At 35.9% G+C, this 25,566-nt stretch overlaps 1 protein-coding gene across 1 annotated transcript in view; it reads left to right on the forward strand.

Moving 5' to 3' along the window:
- The window catches only part of LOC150092596 (phospholipid-transporting ATPase ABCA1-like), a 982,930-nt gene that overhangs the window by 729,743 nt on the left and 227,621 nt on the right, over window positions 1-25,566 (forward strand). The window contains exons 38-39 of the mRNA XM_090414749.1: window positions 10,057-10,201; window positions 20,488-20,611. Of these exons, the coding sequence (XP_090270875.1) occupies window positions 10,057-10,201; window positions 20,488-20,611 (269 nt within the window). The remainder of the gene's footprint in view (window positions 1-10,056; window positions 10,202-20,487; window positions 20,612-25,566) is intronic.

Consider the following 25,566-nt stretch of genomic DNA (forward strand, 5'->3'; position numbering starts at 1 on the left):
TCAAATTCATTCCACACGTCAACGAATTCCACACCACACCGTCTGCATAACCTGCGCATAATGTCGTTTGCGATTATGGCCCTCCTCCTAAACTCCTCTCTGTCATACCGTGGCAACAGACTAACCATTCTAACTCTGTCACTCTTTTCTTTCGTTACCTTTAACAATACTTTCAAGTCCTCTCTCATAAAAAATTTATCACCTTTCAATTCATTCGTACCCGCCACAATTATTAATTCTTTCACCCTCTGTTTTTGCACTCTAATACTCTCACTTACATCCTTAAATTTCGCACCTGGTAAGTACGATTTAGTTACACTGCCATCTATCACCCCTCTTAATAACGAGTCACCATACAACACTCTTTCCTTCATTTCAGAAACTCTCTCATTCTTGCACTGTTTTTTTTACATTAGCCGAATCACTCTGGAAAGAGTTTTGCAGGTGCTCTAATTGCCGCTGTGCATTTTGTATCACTGCGCGCAACCTAGCGATCTCACTTCCTACAAATAATTCCTCATTATTTTTATCATTTAAACCATTTTCTCTCTCAGTATGGTTGCTTTCACTCTTTCTTAGATCACCGCTCTCATTGCCATCTTGTACATCGCAATTCTCTATCAAGCCACTATTTTCACTCACATTCTGGCAATTCTGGCTATCATTCTAACTATCTCACTACCTGACACATACTTCAACTCCTCATTTTGCTTACACTTTCTGCACATTCTCCCACCACTATCACTTTCAATCCAAATTCCAGCCTTATTCGGGAATGCATACATCCCACACACACATCACATTGGACAAACTCCCTCACATTATAGTTTTTGAACAATGGCGTCGTATTTTTGGACGCCATTATCTTACATCGCATTGCCGCCATATTCAAATTTATGAAATGTAACGTTATATACTAAATTAAATAACGTAATTCACACCAAAATCCCACAGACACAACAAGCTACCAAAATTAGGCAATATTATGTTATGATTTTAACCTATATTCTAATTTTTACTCAAAATTGTACTTAGCTTTTGGGAGCTCTCTGAAAACACAACCATCCATCTGGCCCTCTAGTGGGCAAACTCAATATTAGCAGGGTTATGCTATAAGAAACTGATGAGGCTAGGGATCTTGGCATAATGGTGGATAGTAATTTGAAGTTCAAAGGTCACATAGCAAAGGTTGCAAATACAACTCGGAGGATAATTGCATGTTGAAGCAAACCTTGACATGTATGAATAAGGAAGTCATTTTGCCTCTTTATAAGGCCTTGATAAGATCACACCTGAATTATTGTGTGTAGATTTGGTCTCCCGAGTTTGGGGGGGGGTAAAGAAACTGTGGAAAGGATGCAAAGAAGAGTTACAAAGATTATATCTGGATTATGGGATTTAAATTATGGGGATAGATTGTGAGTATGTGGATTACAGATTATAGTTAATAGGAGAAAGAGGGATGATATGATAGAGGTCTATAAACTTCTCAATGGGTGTTATAGGATATCATCTCATGAAATTTTTCATTATATGGAAGATGAGGAGAGAACATCCATGGAAGTTAAGCTTGTTGACAGTCAAGAAAAGGGTAAGAGCTAGGTTTTCTCTCACAGAGCAGTGAGTGAGTGAGTGGAATAGTTTGCTTTTATGGGTAGTGAGTGCATCTAGTGTGAATTAATTTAGGGGAAGGTGTGACAGCTGTTTTGGGTGATTTATAGCCTCTCTTGACTCCCTGGAGGTCTCAGATAATAATAATAAAAGATGACTGAACCCACATTTGACTGCATCCTCCCTAATACTTCTGATTTCCCTGATTTTGCACTTCCAGACTCTCACTAAACAACACTTGTTCTAACTTGAAAACCCTTCAAGTGAAGTCCATCTGGCATATACAAGTCCTTTTATTCATCAAATTCACTTCATACATCTATAGATTGCACAATCTCTTCATTGAATTTTTCTGACATATACTCTTTTCATTCACTCCATATGTCTATAAACTGCACACTCCTGTGCAATCTTCTCATTGATTGTTTTGAAATCGTGGGCCTTCTCGAGTATCCAGAGCATGGTCTGCAAGACCAGAATGGCTATACTTGTAAAAGTATAGCCATTCTGGCTATAGCCATTCTTGCAGATATAGCCATGACTGAACCCAGGTCCCCATAGTATAGCCATTCTTGCAGACCATGCTCTGGATACTTGCCACAGAATACGGTGGAAGAAAGCAACAATAATACACCGGAGCAATTATAAATTCGAAAGATTATTTATGGAATCAGCCTCTGCCCTAAGAAACTCTCCAAACCTCAACAAATTTAGTTGTATGCGACTACCCCAAATTTGGGAGGCATACATCAGCAGACCTTCAGCCCAATGGCCAAGAACGCCTACTTAGCCCGCCAGAGGGCATCATCAGGACTTCTAGGAGAACGATAGCTTCATATCTTCATTCTCAGTTACTGTATTGTTAGTGCCTGTGTGAACCTGCCTTTTTGTAAGTTCCTTTAGAAAATGGCAATGTGACATTGCCGAAATATCGGAAATATCTATTAAAGTATTATTTAATTTATATTCGGATCTATGTTGTTTCAATTCCCTAAGTGATTTAGAAATTCATAACCAATGTATAAACCTGTCTACGAGAATTACTAATTTTGTAATATATTCTTGAGATATGGCTGATATTCCATTTAATCTCATAGCCATATTTACATTAAGATGTTGCAATATCCTAAAAATCTCCAGTTCATCTACCTCTATTCTCCATTACATCTGGAACTGCTGTCTCCATCTGGATGATACACCATGCAGTGTGTTCACTCAGTAATTGTTATCATCCTCCCCATTGTTATCATCCAGTAAGGAAGAGTAACTATGGAAGGATAACCTTCCATAGTTATTCTTCCTTTTACTTGCCATGTAATGAAAGAACTCTTTGAGATTCTTCATCCATTTAACCCCTACCTAATATCTCTCCTCAACCTGAGTATACACCATTATACTTTGCATAACGTATAATACTTTACAGTATTCCTTGGCAGACTTTTTTTCTCTATTTTCTCTACCTCTCTCTTTTGTAGCGGGACTTCTGCAAGCTGCTTTGTAAGCTTATTGTAATCACCTAACCTGCATTTCCACATATACTAGTTTTTTTTAACAATGAATTTCATACAAATTTTCCTTTTTTTATATAATGTGTTAATAATAATTACTATAGATGGTAATTTATAGTTTGCAATTGAAGATTACATTTTTTTAACAACATTTATAATATAACAATATGTTATATTTTACAGTTTTTGCTTTTAATATATTTTTATAATAATTAAAAAAAATGTTTTTTTACTCTTTAATTCTTATATATTTTATTATTAAAAAAAACAACAACCCCCAGCTAATGCCTTTTTGTTCTTCCCGTATAGGGAGTAGGCGAGGCCATTTTTTAGCACTATCTAACTTTCTAACCTATCTAATTTTATTATTATATTATTAATTCTAAGAAACCTTTACATCAAAGGATTAATTAATTAAATAATAATTTTTTTAACAGCATTTATAGGATAACAATAAGTTATACAGGTATCCCTTGATTAACGCGGTTAATTATCCCTCGATGTTACCGTGTATATCAAAATCGAAAATTACAATTCATCCATGATCGCATGATCAATTACTGTATTAATAATTCGTTTTATATGGTACTCTTTTAGGAAAGATAAAAAATGAATGCAAAGAAAATGTGTAATAAATGCTTGTACTTACATTATTTACTACAATTTTTTTATCAAAAGAAGTTATCAAGAGTCGTTTGAACAGTTTAACAAGTTCGAACAGGATAACAAGCAAAATGACTCTCCAGATCTCGGCAAGCAAACAATAAAACATAAAGAAAAAACACTGCAAATATAATGCATGATGGGAAAAATTAAGTAGATATTGAATCCATCCAGTAGATATTGAAACTACAAGAATTTCTTGCCAAATATATAGAAACTAAAAGTTTTGGCAGATGCAAGCATAAGCAACCTTATGGGCAACTCGTAGTAAAGGTGGATAAGCTGCAGATCACTTTCCTTAGTATTTTCAATAATGTGAAGCACATCTCTTAGAGGACATGTATGATAAATAAGCCTTTGGCTTTCTATTTCAGCAATACATGATGGTTTATTTATTTTCAGTTACAATCTACAAATTATTGAACAAATAAAAAAAAGAAACAACTAAACCATACTATACTGACATCGGAGGTCGCGGTATCTCTCAGATACATTTTATTGTCAAATATCACAAGCCTTTACATAACGTGTTAAACCAAACTGATAGCAAAAAAACAGTGCAAAATATCACTCGTGACATATGAATGCACAGCTACTCATGACCTCCAAGCTATACACTGAATTGTGTAAGAATATTTATATTAAACATTTTGCATGTATCTGTCAGATCAGCTGCGAGCTCTGCAGGGTTTAAGACGCGCTAATCAAAACTCTTGCCGCGTATATCAAGGGATTGCCGCAATTAATTTTGGCGTGTTAATCAAATCCTTCGTTAAGCAAAACCGCGTTAAGCAAGGGATACCTTACAATTTTTGCTTTTAATGTATTTAAGCGCTGTAACGACAGCACTTCAATGTAATACTTTTTTTTGTTGTTGTTGATCTTAGTTGAGATGTAATGTTTCTGCTTGCATCCTCAAAGCTTTTTAACTTATCTGAGGATGACACCGGTTAGATATATATATATATATATATATATATTTTTTATTTATTTATTTATTTGATTGCTGTGTTGGAAATAGACTGATGTTTGGGAAGTCGAATGATCTGAAAGGTCCGATCAAAGTGAAATTGCCGTTATATTCTGGTGTTATTGCATCTGTCTTGATGGTTCACATTCATTTTTATAGTGGTCTTCTTTTTGAACTAATTAGGAGACTTTTTTTTTATAATAATAATAATAATAAATCCTAATGCTCCTGGCATTAGTATAAATGAATTGCCATATTTTCTTTGGCCTACTACCATATTCTCATCTTGTAATAATATCCCATTTAAATATGAGACCTGAATAACAGCATTTTTATTATTATTATTTTCACATTTGCATGGTTAGGATCCTACTGAATAAAGTAGGATCCTAACCAACTTTCTTTAGATACCTAATTTTTTTAGGTTATTTTCTATATCATAAATGATATAGGAAATAACCTGAAAGGAAATATTCAGTTGTTTGCTGATGATGCCAAATTAGGTAGAGTAATAGTTAATCAAGGTGATGTGGAAGCTTGCAGAATGATTTAAATAGGCTGTCAGTATGGGCAAAAGTTAATGGGTGTCAGTTTGATGTTGAGAAATGCAAAGTTATGCATTTTGCGATAAATAGATTGCAAGTGTAACACATTGATGGCACTGTACTCCAGGAAATAGATGAAGCTAGAGATTTAGGAGAGGTGGTGGTAGACAGAGACTTAAAGTTTAAAGGACATATTGCTAAGGTTGCTCATAAGATTACTTAGCTATTGAAGAACACATTAACAAGTAGAGAAGGAAATTGTTATTCCTCTTTATAAGGCCTTGATACGTCCACATCCGGATTACTTTGCTCAAATCTGGTCCCCTGGCGTTTCTTGGGTGACCAAGATGGTTAGTGGCCTGTGGAATATGCCCTATGAGAATAGATTGAAGGTGTGTGAATTTCAGAAGTTGGTTGATAGGAGAAAAAGAGGGGATATGATAGAAACATTTAAGTTGCTTAAAGGGTTTTATAGGATAGATGCATTGGAAATGTTTCAGCACTTGGCTACAGGGATCAGAACAAGGGGGTCATCCCTGGAAGTTGAATAAAGGTGTGGTTATTAGGGGTGTGAGGACTAGATTTTTTGCTTGGAGAGTTGTGAATGAGTGGAATTGGTTGCCAGAGTCAGTTGTGAGTTCTTTGTCTGTTAATGGGTTCAAGGAAAGGTATGATAGATTGTATGGATAGTTTGGGTCTCCCACGATGAGTCTTCCGACTCCATAGAGGTGCCTGTATAATAATAATATTATCTGCATAAAGTAAGGAGCTGAGATTAACATTTCCAGTTTAATATCAGGTTTAATACCACTTTCCTTTAATGTGATCCATACATATGAATAATAATAATAATGATTATTATTATTATTATACAAACACCTCCTGGAGTCGAAACTTATCAAGGGAGGCTATAGTAAGATGCATTCTAACAGAGATAATGTTTATCATACCTCATCTTAAATTGGTTCAATGTTTCTGCACACATCATCTCATTTGGCAATAAATTTCACTCACCAACCACTCTCCATGCAAAAAAGTCATGCTGCACTCTCTTATGCACCATACCTTTATACAGTTTTCAAGAATGATCTCTTGTCTCTATCCCCTTCCCTCCTTCAACCCTTTGAAAAATATCCTGGGTATCTATTTGCTAAGCACTCCTTAACAATTTATATGTCTCAACCATATATTGCCTCTCTTCCGCTTATTGACTAGCATCTGTAATCCACATTCTCTCAGCCTGTCTTCATAGTCAGTATTCCACAACTCTGATATTGCTTTAGTTATTTGTCTCTGAACTTTTTCCCCAGCTCGCTTCTCACCTAGGAATGCAGGTGACCAAATTGATGTGCAGTAGTCCAGATGTGGTCTAATCAAAGCCTTGTGCAACAGAATGACCACATCCTTATCTCTACTTGTTAGTGTTCTTTTTAGTATGCTGGCATTTCTTTGTGCGGTTTTTATTATTTTTGCAATATGTCCCTTGAACTTCAATTCTTTATCCACCAGTATCCCAAGATCACACACTTCCTCCACCTCCTGTAACACAACGTATCCAATATGATATGCAGCTCTACCTTTTTGAGATCCAAAGTGCAAAATGTTACATTAACTGGTGTTAAATTGATATCCCCACCTTTCTTCCCACAAAGCCACTTTATTCAAATCACTCTGAAGCATCAGTATATCTTCATCATTCCTAATAACATTTCCTAGCTTAGCATCATCTGCAAACAGCTGAATGTCAGCTTACAGACTACTACTCGCAAAATCATTAACAAACAATAGAATAAAAGCCAAAAGATTGAGGGGACAACACAAATCTTGCCAGACACTTAGTTTAAATTCAGGTAGGTAGCACGAAGTTTCTCATAAGCTATGAAATTTGAGTTTGAAGGAGTAGTAATTTTTACAGGTTCTCTTAGTTTGGTAATGCTATTCCACAAATTGTTTTTTAAGGTTAAGAAATAGTCCATTCTGATGGTAGAGGCATTACATCCAGTATATAATAAGATGTCACATTTAGAGCCCAGGATATCTCCTCCAATTCTCATCAATTGTTCATAAGATCTTTGATGTTTCTGCATTCTATTACCTCCTCTGTGAGGTATGTGACCAAATTTTGAATCCCAGCTTTTGTTAGAGTAATTTCTTTTGTTATGAAAACAATTTCTAGCAAGATGTCCAACTTTATTACAACTATAGCATTTGGGAGGATCTCTATGTTCTCTCTCTCTCCATCTGAGGTTGAGAGACAAATGATATCTGTTGTTTAAGGTTTTGCAGTTCTTGTATCAATTTACTCAAATTTGTTAAAATAGGTCGATTTTGCCTTTCTACTTCCAATTTAATTCTTTCATCAACCTTATCTGTTGTGGGGTTTTGGTTTTCCTTAGACTGTCGAGTGAATGTTGTCAATTGCTTCATCACTTCATTAAGACTATTCATAATTGGTTGATTCAATTTCTTAATTTCCTGGTGAATTAGGCTCTGTATATCTTCCATCAACTTCTTGTTGGTTTGATTTTCATTCACAGTCATGTGATTAATACTAGTAGGACTTGTTCCTATATCTTTTCTTTTCTCCTCCTCTTTATTGTTCTTCCCTCCAACTTTATTCTTCATTATCATTAACAAACAAATTGAATAGCAGTGGCCCTAGAACAGAACCCTGTGGGACTCCACTGGTAACTCTCCTCCTGAGAGATGTGGCACCTCTATGCACAACCGTTTGATATCGATTAGAAAGTCAGTCTGTCATCCAATCAACCAACTGATTTTCCAATCCCATTTGCCTTAACTTATATACCAGTTGATTATGTGGTAGCCTGTCAAATGCCTTTGTAAAATCCAGAAGAATCACTGTATATGAATCACCCCTATCCAGAACGGTAGTCACCTTATTATAAAATGTAAACAAATTTGTAAAACAAGACCTCCCTTTAACAAACCCATGCTGACCTCTATACAGAATTTTTTCCTTGTCCACCGAATCTTGTATTCTACTCCTAACTAATCTCTCCAAGATTAGTTAGGAGTAGAATTGCTTTCACCTTTATGCAATTGAACAATCTTGCCCTCTTTCCACTCATTGACGACACTAGACTCTCATTAAGGAAACCGAGTCAATGGTAGTGTCAGTTCCTTAGCGCATTCTTTCATAACACATGGTGAAATTCCATCTAATCCAATAGCTTTATTCACATAAATATGACTTCATCATAGACTTCTACCTCATTGCCCTTCAAGGAACTGGGTTGAAGTACTGATTCCTCAACTTCCTGTGGAGATAATAGTGGAGATAATGTGCACCCTTGTCTCACACCTCACTTAACATGAAGCTATCTTCTTGTATATCCTTCAATTCTAACTGCTGATTTACAACTCATATATATATTAAGTATTGCTTGATACAATATCCCATTTACACAATATAATTGAAGTAGTTTGAACAGTTTTTCTCTTGGCAACTGGTCATATGCCTTTTTCATACATATAAACTTAAATATAGATTCTTGTTGTATTCTCATAATTTCTCATCTATTTGTCTTAAGTTGAAAATCTGATCCTGACAACAACTGTTTAACTAGTTTCAATTGTTATAAATCATTGAAACTAGTTTAAATGTTTTATTCTAGTTTGTATGTTAGCTAACTACAAGTCAAAGATATTGCATGATGATCACCTCAATCTGCATTTCATTACAGTCATAATAAAAACTTTATACTGTCGTAAAAGCAGGTGACCTGCTGTATACTAAGTGTTAATAAGATATTAAAATTCAATCACACATCACCACATGCTTGAAAAAAAATGTTCTAGAAAGTTAATATCACTGGAAGGTCCAAATGGAATGAAATCGCAGTAAAGTTATTCCCCATTCGAAAGAAGATAAGACTGTGGCTCATATTGCATGTTAATCTGTATGGCTAAGGTTTCAAAACAGTTAGTAACAGTTATGACCCAGAATTGAGATATTATCAGCAAGTTGTCAGCATGAATTTGTTAAGGAGAAGTCATGTTTTAGCAATATATAAATATTTCTAGGAGATAAATGTATCCAAGAAGATCCTTTTATGTTTTCCTTATATCTCTGCCCTCCAGAAAATGCAAATTCCTCATCCATATCACACCATGCTGCCTGAAAACTGCTACCACTGTTTCCTCCCTGCACCCTGCCTTGAATAGACATCATTTTTCTTATCTTTTCTACGCTTAGAAAAAGTACCCCCCCCTTTTCATCTATATTCTCTGTAACATCAATCCTAATAGCCATGTTTCGTTAATATCAAATCAACTCAATTAGTACAAATTCTTCCCCCCCCCAACCATTTATAAATATGCATACGTCATTTATAACTAGTCCAACCTATATCACTTTATCATAATCTGTTCCATTTTCATATCTTCTCTTACTTCATCAGATCTCTCATTTGCTTTCCATTCTCTCATTATTTTCTCTCCTAATAACCACTAAATGATCTACAACGTCTTTCTTCTCACACAGCATGTTCAATTCATCACTTATCATCTTTGCTCACCATTGTAATACCTAATAGTTCAGCGACCACTTTTACCACTGCACTATCGTTATTCCTTCTTCTCAAATAACCTTCTGGCATTTATGCAAGTAAAACCTTCTGACTATGTGAATGTTTTTTTTTTTGTTTTACTTTTTTAACTAACTATAAATTGCTTATAATTAAGATAAAATGTGAATTGTATTCATCATTTTAACCTTAAAATGATTTATTTACAGGTGGGCCAGTATTCCTCTAATGTATCCTGCATCATACTTATTCAGTATTCCAAGTTCAGCATTTGTAACTTTGGCTTGTATGAATCTTTTTGTTGGCATTGTTACTACTCTCTCCACATATATTCTGGAATTGTTTACTGATCAGGTATTAATATGTATTTAGAATATATCATTTGAGTGTGTGTGTGTGCTCATGCTGTTTTGAAATTTGTAATCAGTTTTCATGTACTGCTAATTTTAACTAATAATATCGGATGCAATTTTAAAATCATCTGCACATTCTGAATTTCTGAAGACAATAATAAAGCACAGTGACAATCTAGAGTTTACCAATTACCAGTTATGTCATAATCAGTTTCTATCATTTTGCTAACGCTACCATTTGTCTATATTGCACCACTTTTCTATATTTTGCAATATCTGTTTATAATGGATAAGCAGAGTGGATGATAAGCAGTAGGGAATTTGTATAGGGATGGTCAACATAGGTATGGGATGGCTTGGAATCTAAGGTGAGTAGCTGAGTCTGAGGAGATATGAGTGGTGAGCAGAAATGGGACAATTGTGTGGAAATGAACCAAGAGATGGCATGGATAGGATTGGCAACAAACCTAAAAGTGAGTTGCTGTATTAATTTATAAACAGAAGACAAAACTCTTTCATTGATTGAGTTTATTTACCTAAAAATTGTTGGAATAGCAAGACAAAAACAATGAAAATAGGCAGAAGCATTGAAACTATCAACGGCATCGTGAATGGAGAACCTATAGAACAAGTAAAACATTTCAGCTACTTAAGCACGATTTTTAGTGAAGATGGTAAATTAAATATGCAAATTGACAACAGGATCAACAAAGCTGGTATTGTAGGAAGTCAACTGAATAAAATTATATGGAATAAGAGAGAAATTAGTCAAAACACTAAATTATCTGTATACAACAGAGTGTTTAAGCCAATTTTAACTGATGAATCTGAGAGCTGGGTTAGGAATAAAACACTTGACCAAAGACTAGAGACTGCAGATATGAGAGTCCTGAGAAAGATTAGGGGGCATGAATAGATGGCATCAGTGGCAATATCATATTAAAAACGAGGATATTAGAAAAGAACTTGACATTGTTAGCACCCAGGAATGTGTTAGCAGAGCTAATCTAAGGTGGTATGGTCACTTAAACGAAATGGGAGAAGAAAGATTAGTGAAACAAGTTGGCAAAAAAAAAGACTCAGAGGAAGACCAGATATAGATGGATTAATACAGTAAAAAGTGCCTTAGAAGACAAAAATATAAGATCTGATAATTGGAGTCTTGACAGGTAACAGATTGATTTGGAGGAAAATTGTAGATAGGAAGTTAGTGGTGATGTTAGTTTTTCATGTAGTACTATCATATCCTGTACACCACTTGAGGGTACATGTCAGGAATTTGATGATGATGATGATGAAAAATTGTTGGAATATGTGAAACATGGGTGGATGAGGATGATATCCTGATAGGAATAGAAATGGAAGATATGATGTTTTTCATGAGAATAGAGAGGACAATAAAGGATAGAGAGGGTAGTGCTGCTGATGATAGCAGGGAAATTATGTCTGCACAAAGTTGAGATGCACAAGGAAAGAAATAATGGCATTGGTTTTTTCATTGAGTGCGATGAATTTGAATATGAAGTGGAAATTGATAGGAACAGATATTTGTTGCATGTTGCTATAGATCAGTGAATGCAGAAGTGGTAAAGAAGATGTATAGGAAATTTGAGTTAGTAAACAAAGGAAGGGTGATCATTGTTGAATACGTTTTAATTATAGTAGTATAGAATTGAATGAAGAGTAACATCTGGCAATATGGAAAATGATACTTTAAATTCTGAAGGCCACAATGCTCCTATATTTGAAAGACAAAATAAGATGAAAACAAAAGGATAACAATGAATAAAGTATTATATTTTAATGGCCAGATATTTTGACCTGAAAATTACAGGTCATCCTCAATGGCATATAGACTAGTGAAAAAAGGGTATAGTTCGCCCAGTCGAAGGATCTAGATTAGAGATCCTTCGACACTTCTGCGCATATCACAAAAAGGAGAATCGATTCTGATAATAGGGTAATCGATCCGTATTGCAGGATGAGTTGTTTATTATTACACATCGGAAAATTAACTTCTGTTTTATGATCATTGTAGTTAACTATGTTGCTTGTATAACAGTTGGAAAAATTTACCTATAAAGCACGTGATTTTGGGTGTTGGCAATCAATTCGTACATCCTTCATTTCTTTCTCCCCTTCAGCATGAATCGATTATTCTTGGCAAGTTTCCAAGTGGAGATCTAAAAGCGTGGGCATACTGTAAAACAATGAACAGTCAGTTATTTAAGACACTGAGCTATGTGGTGGTGTAAAATATATTTAAAAATATTTTCTCTATATTTTTTTTAAATTATAATTTAAATTTTACTTTATTTATTTATTTTTCATTTCAATTCATTTTAATTTTTATTTAAATCTAATACATCTGCTTCTAACTGCTTGCATTGGTTCTATTTATGACCACACCACCATGTGGCTCACTTTCTTAAATAATCCACTGTTCATTACCTTATCTTATATTTCACTGGCCTATATACCACTGATGACAACATGTAATTTTTAGATCGAAATATCTGGCCATTAAAGTTGAATGCTTTATTCATCATTATCCTAGTTTTCATGTTATTTTGTTTTACGGCTTGGCACAAGTATCCCTAAGAAATCCGCTTCTATATCTGATGTTAGAATCAAAAAAAAAAAGGGAGGGAAGACATTTTAATAATGGGATGTCCCTTTTTTTATCTAGGTTACAGAAATGCCTAAATAAAGGGGATTATATTAAATAAGGATTTTTAATTTGACATACTTGTGTGCATTTTTTCAAGGTAAGGATGATATAGTACTTGATCATATTGAGATAGTACATAATTAGGAAGTGTTAAAGATGTAGAACCAATAATTTGAACATAGAGATAACTTTTCAGAAGACCAAAATCATGAATAAATAAATAAAACAACAAAAAAAGTTACAAAATCAAACTAACTAAGAATTTAACAGATCTGAAAATAAAGAACAACAGGAGCATAAAACCTGTTATATACTTGACAAGCTAGCAACATGTTTAGCCATAGATTAAAATTCTCCATTAAATATGAAGAAAATAAATCCATAAACTTCTTAAACCTGACCCTCATCAGATCCAATCATAACATCACATCAATACCAAAGTATACTACAAACCCACTAGTGAGAATATTTACATTTCAACTTCTATCACCCTTATTATATCAAAAAATATGATATATCAACACAGTTCATTAACACTTAAAAATACTCATCTTCTATCACTGATTTAAAACAAAAAATCTCACACCTAAACAAGATTTTCTGTTCTCAACAGTATCTCCAATAATTAATAGCTTATCCTCTGCATTCAGTCCCAAATCATGCATCTTTTTTTATTATTATCAATATTATTATTATTATTATTCAAGCCTCCATGGAATCAAAGGACTCATCGCTCACCGGAGGTCCTTCCTAGGAAACACAAAGTCTATCAAGACTCATTGTGGGAGGTCCCTCTTAGGAAACCCAAAGTCTATCGTACCACTCTATAAGGCAATGCATTCCATTGTTCAGCCACCTTCATGCAAAGAAACCACTCCTCACCCTCTTGCTCACAGTTTCCTTTCATAAATTCCAGGGATGGCCCCTTGTCATCACTCCTTCCCGCTGTTCAACCAAGGGAAAGAGCTCCCCAGTGTTAAACCTATAATCACCTCTCAACAGCTTAAAAGTCTCAATCATATCACCTCTCCTTCTTCTATCCACCAAACTCTGCAGTCCATATTCCCTCAGCCGATCCTCATAACTATCATTGTACAGTCCTGAAACCATCTTTGTCATCTGTCTTTATATCCTTTCCACAGTTAATTTATCCCCTTCAAATCCTGGGGACCAAATCTGTGAACAATAGTCTAAGTGTGGTCTGATCAGAGTCTTATACAATGGAATGATAACTCTTTTATCTCTGCTGGTCAGTGTCCTTCTCATTATTGCAGCAATCCTCTGTGTTACCTTCACCACCTTTGCAATATGTCCCCTAAATTTCAGGTTTCTAACAATCATCAACCCCCAGATCTCTTGTCTCCTCTACTTCCTCCAGTTTAACTCCTCCCATAGAGTATGCAGCATCCCATCAATGTGTCCCAAACTTCAAGACCTTACATTTTGCTGCATTAAACTGAAATCCCCATTCATTTTCCCATCTGTCTAGCTTATTCAAATTCTCTTGCAGCGCTACCACATCTGCACTATTATTAATAACCCTTCCCAGCTTCGCATCATCTGCAAACAACTGAATATCCCCTTGCAATCCACTGACAATGTCATTGATATAAAGGTTAAACAGTATAGGTCCCAGTACTGAGCCCTGTGGGACCCCACTTGTAACCCTCTGCCTCCTTGAAACTGTCCCACCATACACAACTCTTTGATACCTATCAGACAGCCAATCCTGAATCCAGTTGACCAACCTGACATCCAGACCCATGTGCTGCAACTTAAATATCAGCGTATCATTTGGAACCCTGTGAAATGCCTTTGCTAAATCCAAGAAAATGGCAGTATATTCCTTTCCCTCATCTACTGCTCTTGTAACTTTATTATAAAAGGCTAGCATATTGCTAAAACAAGAGTGTCCCTTCACAAATCCATATTGACTCTCACAGATAACATTACCCTCATCTTCCCAATGCTGTATACAGTCCCTCACTAATTTCTCCAAGATCTTATCTACTGATGAAACTCAAACTGGCCTATAATTAGACACTTCCAGTCTGCTACCACCCTTATGCAATGGCACTGTCTTACCTTCTTTCCATTCCCTGGGCACTTTTCCTGTAGCCAAACTTTCATTCAAAAGCCAGTCAACGGAGCTGTCAGTTCTTGAATCTTCTTCAAAAAGAAACATGTCAAAATCCCATAGTCTTAAAATTCCCATATATCCATAACATTTATGAACATATATCCGTAACATTTATGAAGCCATAGAACACATCTTCAAATATTTGAATTACAAAACTGTCCTTGTTCCCATCAACATACTACAAAATTTACTATAACATTCAACAATTGCCCAAACCAACATGTTATTATGGCATAACGTTGCTTATAAGTTGAACTACCAGTCAGGATGTAACATTTGTTATATTGGATCTACCATCCATTCTTATAAGGTCAGACCTAATTGAACATTATTGAGATTACAATATTCCCATACCAAACTACTTATTTTCCAACACTAAGAAAGACACAAACAAAAATACACTAGCAACAAGAAAAATCATACCATGAGAAATTCTTACATGCAATGCAGCCCAAACACACCCCTGAAATTGAGAAGGCTACCATTGTCAATTTCCAAGAAAATGAAACCAAGTTATGTTGCTCTGAATTACTAGTGATAACAACCATCCAATATGCCGCCATAAACTCAAAAAGACCCTGTATACCCTCTCCCTCCTGGCAATTAAATAAAATAAATTAACCATCACAGCTCTCAAACCAACCAAATGCTCCAGCACTCTTGAACCACTCAAACCTCCAGATAGTCTTGATCCTACCTACTCTTCTTAATACATCATTTCATTGACACCCCAACAGGCCAGGATGTATATATACATCCAGATAAATCTGGATACAATTCTGTAACACCTATTGAATAACGTGGATAAGAAGTGCAAGTTGGTCTCACTATTTCATCCACCTCATCCAATAGAGAGGTTAAAACTACACAGATGGCTCATAGTTAATTGATATCATGTTGCTGGCTTGCCGTGTATATAAAACGTGTTATGTTCTTTTGGTTCTTTATTTTCAGTTAGCTTCACATCACTTGACTTAGTATCCCATAATGCAAAGCACATATCCTTACAGACATGTATAATGCTATGCATTATTGGAAGGATCTCTACCCAGACCAGTTTCAACCTTTATTGAGGTCTCATCAGTGGGACTCAGCCCCAGAGGTGATACCAAGGTTGAAGTAATGCAGAGGTCATATTTCCATATAGGAGTAGCCAAAAGGTGTCACACCTTATTATTAAAATACTCTGGATTAGAGTGGGATGTTGGAAGTTTTTCCACTTGGTTATACTATAAATTAAAGATGCCAAGAAATTATATTCTTAGCTTAATCCTTTATCCAAGTGTAAGCAAACAAAGTTTGCTTACATTGAGCAGAAATTCAAGGAAGCATGTGAAATGCTCAAACATGATCCGAATCTGAATAAAAATGATGGTCTAACAATTCCAGGAATGTGGAGGACCCATCTACAACCTCCATAGCAACCATGAAGAAAAATCTCAATAAAAGAAGACTTGGTGAAGTGTTTTTTTTTTTTTTCCTTCCTGAACATTGAATAGCAACCTGTACTGTACAAATCCAGAAGATAATCGCAATATAACAATATAAACTGTATAATTCCAGAAGAATCCTAGTACGTTAGGACTTTAGCAGAGTTTATTGTAGTTTTTATTTTATTTTTGTTTATTTTATTTTATTTATTTATTTATTTTATTTTATTTTATTTTTTTCACTAGAGGGCAGGCTAAGGGAAAAAAGATTAGTTAACAATGTAGATGTAATTTACTTGTATAGAGTGCAACAGCATGTAGCTTGTTCTTATACACATGTATCCTTCTGAAGATGACCTCAATACAGGGGTCGAAACGTAAAGTTATTATTTTATTATTAATCAGTAAAATAATCTTTTCAACACTGTGTGTTTTGTGTCCCTAAATTCTTAAATATGAATGCTGATCACCATGTAACCTTAAAAGAAAGAATCATTCTTCCATTTTACATCTACCTTATTCAGCCTTTTGGCCTTCAGAATAGATTCACCCATTGATGCTGTTATGTATTTCTTTGTCAGTTCCCATGCAGCATTTATTTACTTACCACTCAACCCCCCCATTCCATGTTATAGCTCCAAGGTGCCTCCAATGCTTGTCATAATCACCAGCCTTATAATTCCACATATATCCTTTCCTCACAAAAGTCTTCGTATGGCTAGCCACTACCCAGGTGATCACTTTCACCAAGTGGAGGAAAGTGTGAAACCCCTCTCACAATTACATCCTCTGATGAAATGATCAGATCTAGAACTCTTAATCCTCGCATGTTCTCCTTCACATGCTTCCTGAGAGTTATCTCTCAATAACTCAACAGTTCATTTTCCTTATTCCCAAGGCTATCTCTTCATTCTAATCTATACTGCCATAATTAAAATCACCCATAATAATTACCCTTCCTTTGTTCACTAATCCAAGTTGTTTATGCATTTCTTCATCACCACATTCCCGAGCCTATAGCAACATCCAACTAAATAATTCTTCCTGTCAACCTCCAAGTTATACCACACTGCCTCATAACCATTGCCACTATTTCCCCCTTTCATGTCTACCTTATGTGGACATAATTCTCCTGCTATCATCAGCAGCATTCTCCCACCTTACTTGTTCTTTCTATCCATATGAAAAATACAGTATCCTTCCATTTCTATTCCTGTTAGAATATCATCTTCACTTAACCATGTGAAGATGATAAAAAATTGGGGCAAATAAACTCAGTGAAACCATTTCATCTCTCTTATTTATGATACTTCTGACATTTATAAACAAACTCAGTAATTCATTTTTGGTCTGTAACCAGTCCTATCCAAGCCACTTGTTGGTTGTGATTTCTCCACCACACTTGCCCAATCACCTTCATCACATATATCAACTTGCCACATATATCTGCTCAGTCTCTCAACTTCCCCACCACATCGCATTATATACTCCATCTTCATACACATCCACTTTTAACATCCACTCTCCCTGTGCACATGTTTCCCTGTCACCTGGGCTCCCTCCACCCATTTCCCTGTTCTTCTTGCATTCCTGTTCTCTCTTCATCTCTCTCATACTACTACTGTTTTCGCTGCCAAGCACTTTTGTCTCTTCAATACCATTCTCCTGATTTTTCCCTTCATCTTTTTTTTCGGATCTATTGCACGCATCACACACTGTACTTCCATCAAGGCAATACTTTCTCCAGTGCACTCACTCCAAAGTCGTTCAAATGCAACCCATCATTCCTGTATAATTTCTTTCTTCCCTCAAACACATGCCATACATCCACAAACTGTACTCCCTTCTCTTCATACAGCTGCACTAGCATACCATTCATGATTTTGGCTCTCCGGCAGAACTTGTCATCATCATCATACCTCAGCAATACACTGTCAGCCTTTCCTACTACATTGTTATCTTTCACTCTTCTTAATAGCCTCCTGATATTTGCTCTCATATCCTCCTTATGTTCACTTAGATCATTTGTTCCCACAATCACAACTAATTCTCTTGCTCGTTTTTTCCTCATATCTAAATCTTAATAATCCTTCTCATTGTCCCTCCTAGATAGATTTATCTTTTAGAAAATAAACAATCTCACTCTCTTTGTTCACCTAAACTATCTCCTCCTTCCATTCTATGCTTCTGTAATTAAAGTCTCCCATCAGGATCACCTTCTTTTTACATGCTAACTAAAATGCCTAAATATTTCACAATCAGTATTCTCTGCATTCCCTGACCTATAACAGCATCCTATCATATATAGTAGCCTTTTATTTCAGCTTCACACCATTGATTCAAAATCTATGCATGCACTCTCAACTTTGACACTTTGTAGACACAATTCCTCTGCAATCATTAACAGTACTCTCCTCCTCCTCTTTTGACATTTTTATCTTTCCAGAAAATTATATATCCTATTTCTATTCCTGATATCACATCCTCCTCAGACAACCAAGTTTCGTTTATTCCAATTATCTTTGAGCATACTGACTCAAACAATGCAACCAACTCAGCTCTGTTGTCTCAAATACTCCTTACATTTGTGTACAAACATAACAATTCCTCTGTCTTTGAGGCCATTCTACCAGCACCAAAATTCTCTATTCTAGCTGCTACACCACACCTCTCTCTCTGGTCTGACTGCTCCCATTTCCCTGATCCTGACTGATTTCCATTCCTACCTGTCTCATCCTCACCTTTATGCATTCCATCACCTTGTGCTACTGCAACCACATCTTTGGCCTCATATCCATCTTCCTCCTGTCATACAATCCATTTAGTTGTGCTATACTGTTTCACAAGTTGACCCTGATCATTTACTACATTAACTTTTTGAATCTGTGCCTCCTCGAAAAACAATAACCGTTCTAAATGTCCAGCACCGAGCTCATTCAAATGCAATCCCTCAACTTTAAATCATTCCAACTTTCCTTCAAATTTACTCAACAGATTTACAAATTGAATCTCCCTTTGCCTCACCCAACTCAACCATCATACTATTCATTATCCCTGCTCTCATTCTCTATTCACTGTTGTCATATCTGGACAACATTTCTACAACTTTCGAACAACAATCTTCTTCTTTACCTGCCTCAACAACTTCCTGAAGTCCCAATCAACGTTCTTTTTTCCCCAAAGAATGTTTTGTGCACTTTATTAGTCATCAGATCTCTAATGATCGAATTCCCTTACAATGATATATGACTATTCTTTGTATCTTTTTTTGCAATACTAACTTCCTCCTTCTCATTCTCATTAGCTAATCTCTTCCTTAGATGTTTAATATTCTCTTTCAGATGTTTTATTTCACTTTTCATTTTCACTAACTCTTACCTTAGCTCTTCTACTACAGTCCTGACACTTGCTCCCATTTCTGATCGCTGTAATCTCTTAAGACACTTTTCTCATATGCTAATCATTTCCTCTTCTCGTTTACCCAAACAGTCCACAAATCTTTCACATTTTTCGGTGCATGCATATAGCAATTTTCACAATGCATCCGCTATGAAAAATTCAATGCAGAGCTAGATCCTGATACTAAAGCCTTCCATGCCACTGACATGCATTTCTTTATGGACTCCATTTTCAGAAGCAGAATACAAACAAGCATGTAACAATACATAATATAAATAACAAAATATTCCAACAACAACACTACTGAAGGACACTTGTATCCAAACTGAAAAAATGCAGCACAATATGCAATAAAAAGCTGCACTATACACTAATTAAAAGCACTTTTTTTTTTTAGCATAGCTCACATCTACCACTACATTCACTTGCAACACTGAAAACTAATAATTTGCTACTGCTTTGCCATGTCTTATAGTTAATTATGCTATAGACTAGGATTTTCTAAATAGCACACTAATTTACTAGCACACTATGATATTTATTTACAAAAACATGGCCTGATTTCAAAATGTTTATTATAAATATTGTTTTAATTAGAATTTGCTTCTTTTCGCTGTGTTATTTGTGGTTGGAATTTTTCTTTCTAGGAACTACAAGATATTGCAGCTGTATTAAGAAAAGTATTTCTCGTCTTTCCTCATTACTGCCTAGGACGAGGATTAATGGACCTATTCACAAACCAGTTAACTTCAGACACACTTATCAAATTTGGTGAGCTTAATGTGTTGTTAATTAAAAATATGGTTATGCTTAGGTTTTAATATATGACTAGTATCTGAGTACATTCAAGAAAATATTTGAATAGAAGTGTCATGATGGTGAATGGAAGTGTCCTGAACTGTGCATTTGAGGACTATTAACCTTATTATTCTTTTGTACAGTTGTTTTGTGTACTTAAATTTTGTAATTATAGATCCAAGAAAAATATTGGAGTTGTGCTTAGATAAAGATTATCTGTTACATTTGCCTATATGCTTCAAAAGAAAGCTATTAAATATGTTCATTATTCCACTGTTTACCTATGGATGTGAGTATTGGACAACCACTAAAAAACAGGAAGACAGATAACATGTAGTCCAAAGACCCTTGGAGAGAAGAATACTCCACATAACAAAAAGAGGCAGAATAAAAAATATCAGAATTAGAGAGATGTCTGGAGTAGAAGATATTGTGAAGTACTCTAAAGCATGTGAATGCAGATTGCTAGACAAAAGAATTAGAAAAATAAGCACTGAGTGGATACTAAGAGAAGGAAAGGTTGCCAAAGAACAAGATGGAGAGGTGATCTAGAAAGGTTTGAAATGAGAAGAAAGACAGAACTGGAAAGTTAAGAGGGAGATCTATATCCAGCAGTCGATGGAAAGAGGCTAAAGAAGGAGTGATTATTTGAAGTGGTATTAGTAAGTCACTGATATGAAAAAATTTTTAGACATGAAGATTGAGGATGCACTATCATCATCAAATGATCCAGAATGCCTATGCCATGCCTTATCAGTAAGTTCAATGATATTTACGAAAACTCCAGTGGAATAAGTCTAAGAAAGCAAAGAAACAAGAAACTGTATTTGATCACTGAAAAAATAATAGTAATATTCCAGAGTTAGAAGCCATGAGATCCACAACTTGCCCAGATTTCTTTCCTAATCATAATTTTACTATAAGATGGTTAGTCTTATTCATAAATATAAATTTTTGTGTAAATTGTAAAGTTTCATAATGGAATCAGTTAAACTGACCTGATTGCTGAAAGAAAAATTCTGCTGCCTCCATATCAATCACCCACCACTTCTTTGAAACAGGCTGAGTTATTCAGGCTCTGACTAGAAAAATAGTCAATTGCATGTCACTGGAAGAAAAGTTTTGTGAAAAGAAATGTAAAGAACGTTTGCTACAGAACTCTACAAGTTATGCAGCAAATGCAAGAGAAAGAGAAACCTAGAAAATATAAAACTCATTAAATTACTAAACAAAAGTTGAAAAGAACCAACTCTTAACACCATAAAAATATTTCCACAAAGTAGATGTAAGTGAAATGCAATTAGTTAATCAGACTGTATACAGAGAGTCCTGATGATAAATCAAGTAGGAGTTAAATGGATGAGCAGCATCATTAAGTAGACATTGCAAAAAAAATGTAAGCAATGCAAAGCACATGCAAGAAGGGTGAACTTGGTAAAAGTGGTCTTAGCTAAATGTGAAAGGAAACCATATGATAAGACCAAAAAAATTATTATTACCCCAAGACCTCATGGAGTCAAGGACTCATCTGGGAGGTCCTTTTATCACACACATACACATCTCATCATACCGTGTCTTAAACACACTCAAACTCCTTGCAGACACCACACTCTCAGGCAAAGCATTCCAATCATTCACAACTCTGCACGAAAAAAGCCTGCCTCTCACTCCCCTACTCACACACTCTTTATACAGTTTCCAGGGATGACCTCTGGTTCTCCCCTGATCTCCCACTATTCTCTGTAGAACTCCACCATTGATCTTATAACAACCCCTTACCAACTTGTAGGTCTCAATCATATCTCCCGTCTTCCTCCTGTCCACCAGACTCTGCAAATTACATCTTCTCAATCTTTCCTCATACTCAACATTCCAGAGGTCAGAAACTACTTTAGTCAGTCACCTTTGGACCCTTTCCAACATCTCTTCATCCTTCTGAAAACCTGGTGACCAAATCTGGGCACAATAGTCCATTTGTGGCCTAATCAAAGCCTTATACAATGGAACAAGAATCTCCCTACTTCTACACGTCAGTCTCCTCCGCATTATTCCCAGAAACCTTTGTGTTGTCTTCACAATTTTGGCGATGTGTCCCCTAAATTTTAGATCCTTATCCACTATCACCCCCAGATCTCTTATTTCCTCTACCTCCAACAATATATTCTCACCAAGCATAAATTCTGCATCCCATCTTTGTTTTCCAAATTTTAAAACCTTATATTTTGCAACATCGAACTCACATCTCCATTTCCGTGCCCAATTACTCAATTTATTCAAGTCTTCTTGCGAAGCCAAAACATCTTCATTACTCTTTATGGTTTATCCCAACTTTGCATCATCTGCAAACAACTGAATATCTCCATCCAAATCTTCACCAATATCATTAATATACAAGTTAAACAGTAATGGCCCTAAAACAGACCCCCTGAGGCACTCCACTAGTGACTTTCCTTTTACTGGATATCGCACTCCATACACAACTTGTTGATACCTATCAGATAGCTGGTCTCCAATCCAATGCACTCATCTAATATCCAACCCCATCTGCTCTAGTTTGACTGTCAACTTAACATGAGGTACTCTATCAAAAGCCTTTGTGAAATGCAAGTATATTACTGTGTATCCTTGCAGTCACTTTATTGTAATAAGTAAGTAGATTACTAAAACATGACCTCCCTTTAGCAAATCCATGCTGTCCATTAAAGATAATACCATTATTGTCAACCAAACTCTGGATCTTAGTTCTCACAAGCTTCTCCAACAACTTAACCACAACACCTGACACACAGATAGGCCTATAGTTTGATGCTTGAGTTCGATCACCTCCTTTATGATGTGGCACAATCTTGCCCTCCTTCCACTCCTTAGGAACTTGACCAAGTGCAAGACTCAAATTAAAAAAAATGTCAAGGCAGGTGTCAACTCCCTGAACTCTCCAAACACCTCTTGCTCACTTACAGTCAGTCTCTCCTCCTAATCATCAACTGCTCTCAATCTCTCCATGAAGTCACATTCACAAGATTGAAAAATCTTTATGAACTGCTCATTAAGTATCTCCACCACACATTCTGCAACAGCTGTCTGTATACCATTTTCTCCAATCAATGTCATCCTTCCATAATCATTCTTTATTTTGCTGGCTACATATTGAAAGAACTCCCTAGGATTCTTTTTGGCTTCATTAGCTTACGGCTGTTCATAACTCTCTTTAGCTACTCTCACCAACCAAGTCACTCTCCTTGCCTGGTCTTTGTAGACTTCATTCAATTGGTTATTTCCACTTCTCTTATGCCTCCACAATGCCCTTTTTCTCTGTATTGCATGCTTAATCTCTTTATTCATCCATCTCACACCTGCCTTATTTAACCTTCTCACCCTTGGAATACATTTAGACATTGCATCTACTAGATAGTTTTTGAAAATCCCCCAAGCTACATTGATCTCTTTTCCAGCTAACTCCTCATTCCATGCTACACCCACAAGCTGTCTCCTGAGCTCTTCATAATCACCCCCCCCCCCCATAGTTCCACATATACCCTTTTCTCACAGGGGTTCTCACACTGCTGGCAACCACCCAGGTAATCACCTCATGGTCACTTTCACCAATTGGTGGATGATTTGACACCTCATTTATAATTACATCCTCTGATGAGATGACCAAATCCAAGACCCTTAATCCTCGTGTGCCCTCTGTTACATACTGTCTGAGGTAGTTATCCCTCAAAAACTCAAGAAACTCATTTTCTTTACTTCCAGTTGCTATCTCATCATTCCAGTCTATATTGCCATAATTAAAATCCCCCATAATGATCGCCCTTTTCTTATTTGCCTGGCTAATTTGACTATACATTTCACTATCACCACCATCCTCATTACTTGGTCTATAACAACATCCCACCAAGTATTTGATTCCATTCACCTCTATCTCACACTATACTGCCTCAAAACCACTGGCACTATTTCTCTCTTGTATCTCTACCTTGTATGGACATAACTCTTTCTCTATCATCAATAGCATTCCCCCTCCCTTTTTACCCCCTTCTATTCTCACGAAACACATCATACCCTTCCATCTCTATTCCTGTCAGGATGTCACCCTCTTCCAACCATGTCTCCCTTATTCTGACAATCTTTGGGTGTACAGACGCAATTAGTGCAACCATTTCATCTGCCTTGTTTCTTATACTTCTAGCATTGGTATACAAACATAACAGCTCATTTCTGTATCTACAGCTAGTTCCACTGATACCACTCACTCGATGTGATCTCTCCTTGCTAGACTGGGGCCATTTCCCTTTCTGCTTCTTCATTTTAGAACCCTTTTCAATTCCAACTGTTTTTTCTTGATCCCTGGTCATCCCATTCCTTTCCTGCCTACATATTCTCTCACCTCCTCTTGGAGCATCCACCTTTCTCACGCTGTGTACCCCTGTCCACCCTGAGCCTCCCCTTTTTCCTCTTCCTCTTGTACACCCATTCTCTCATTTTCTATACTCATACCACTCACTTCCCCATTCATATCCACTTCTTCAATCACTCCTGTCTAATTAATAAAGTTATTTTAATATGTTGTGAGTAAAAGGAAGAATGACCATGGAAGGCCAAGTTCAGCAATTGTTGCTGATTGAAGAAGATAACAGGTGCAAATAAAAGAGTTGGATTCCTGTCATTTTGCAATGGTGTACCATACAGGTGGAGAGACTGTATTACTAGATATGAGAATAGTGGTAGATGAATTGGAAGGGTATATGATATTACAGATTATTGATGAACTGATGCAAATATGGCCATGAGATAGATGGGAGATGGGATATTAGCCCATCTAATCTAATCTGTATTATATGAATATGCAAGGGAATTATCATCTCCTCTCTGACCAGCTGTTGAATTTAAGTCTCATTTCTGGGAAGATGTCTAGAGAATGGATA

The sequence above is a fragment of the Typopeltis vanoorti genome, chromosome 25 (genome assembly GCF_054136105.1).
Source record: "Typopeltis vanoorti isolate ZY-2024b chromosome 25, IOZ_Tvanoo_1.0, whole genome shotgun sequence".
Lineage (NCBI taxonomy): Eukaryota > Metazoa > Arthropoda > Arachnida > Uropygi > Thelyphonidae > Typopeltis > Typopeltis vanoorti.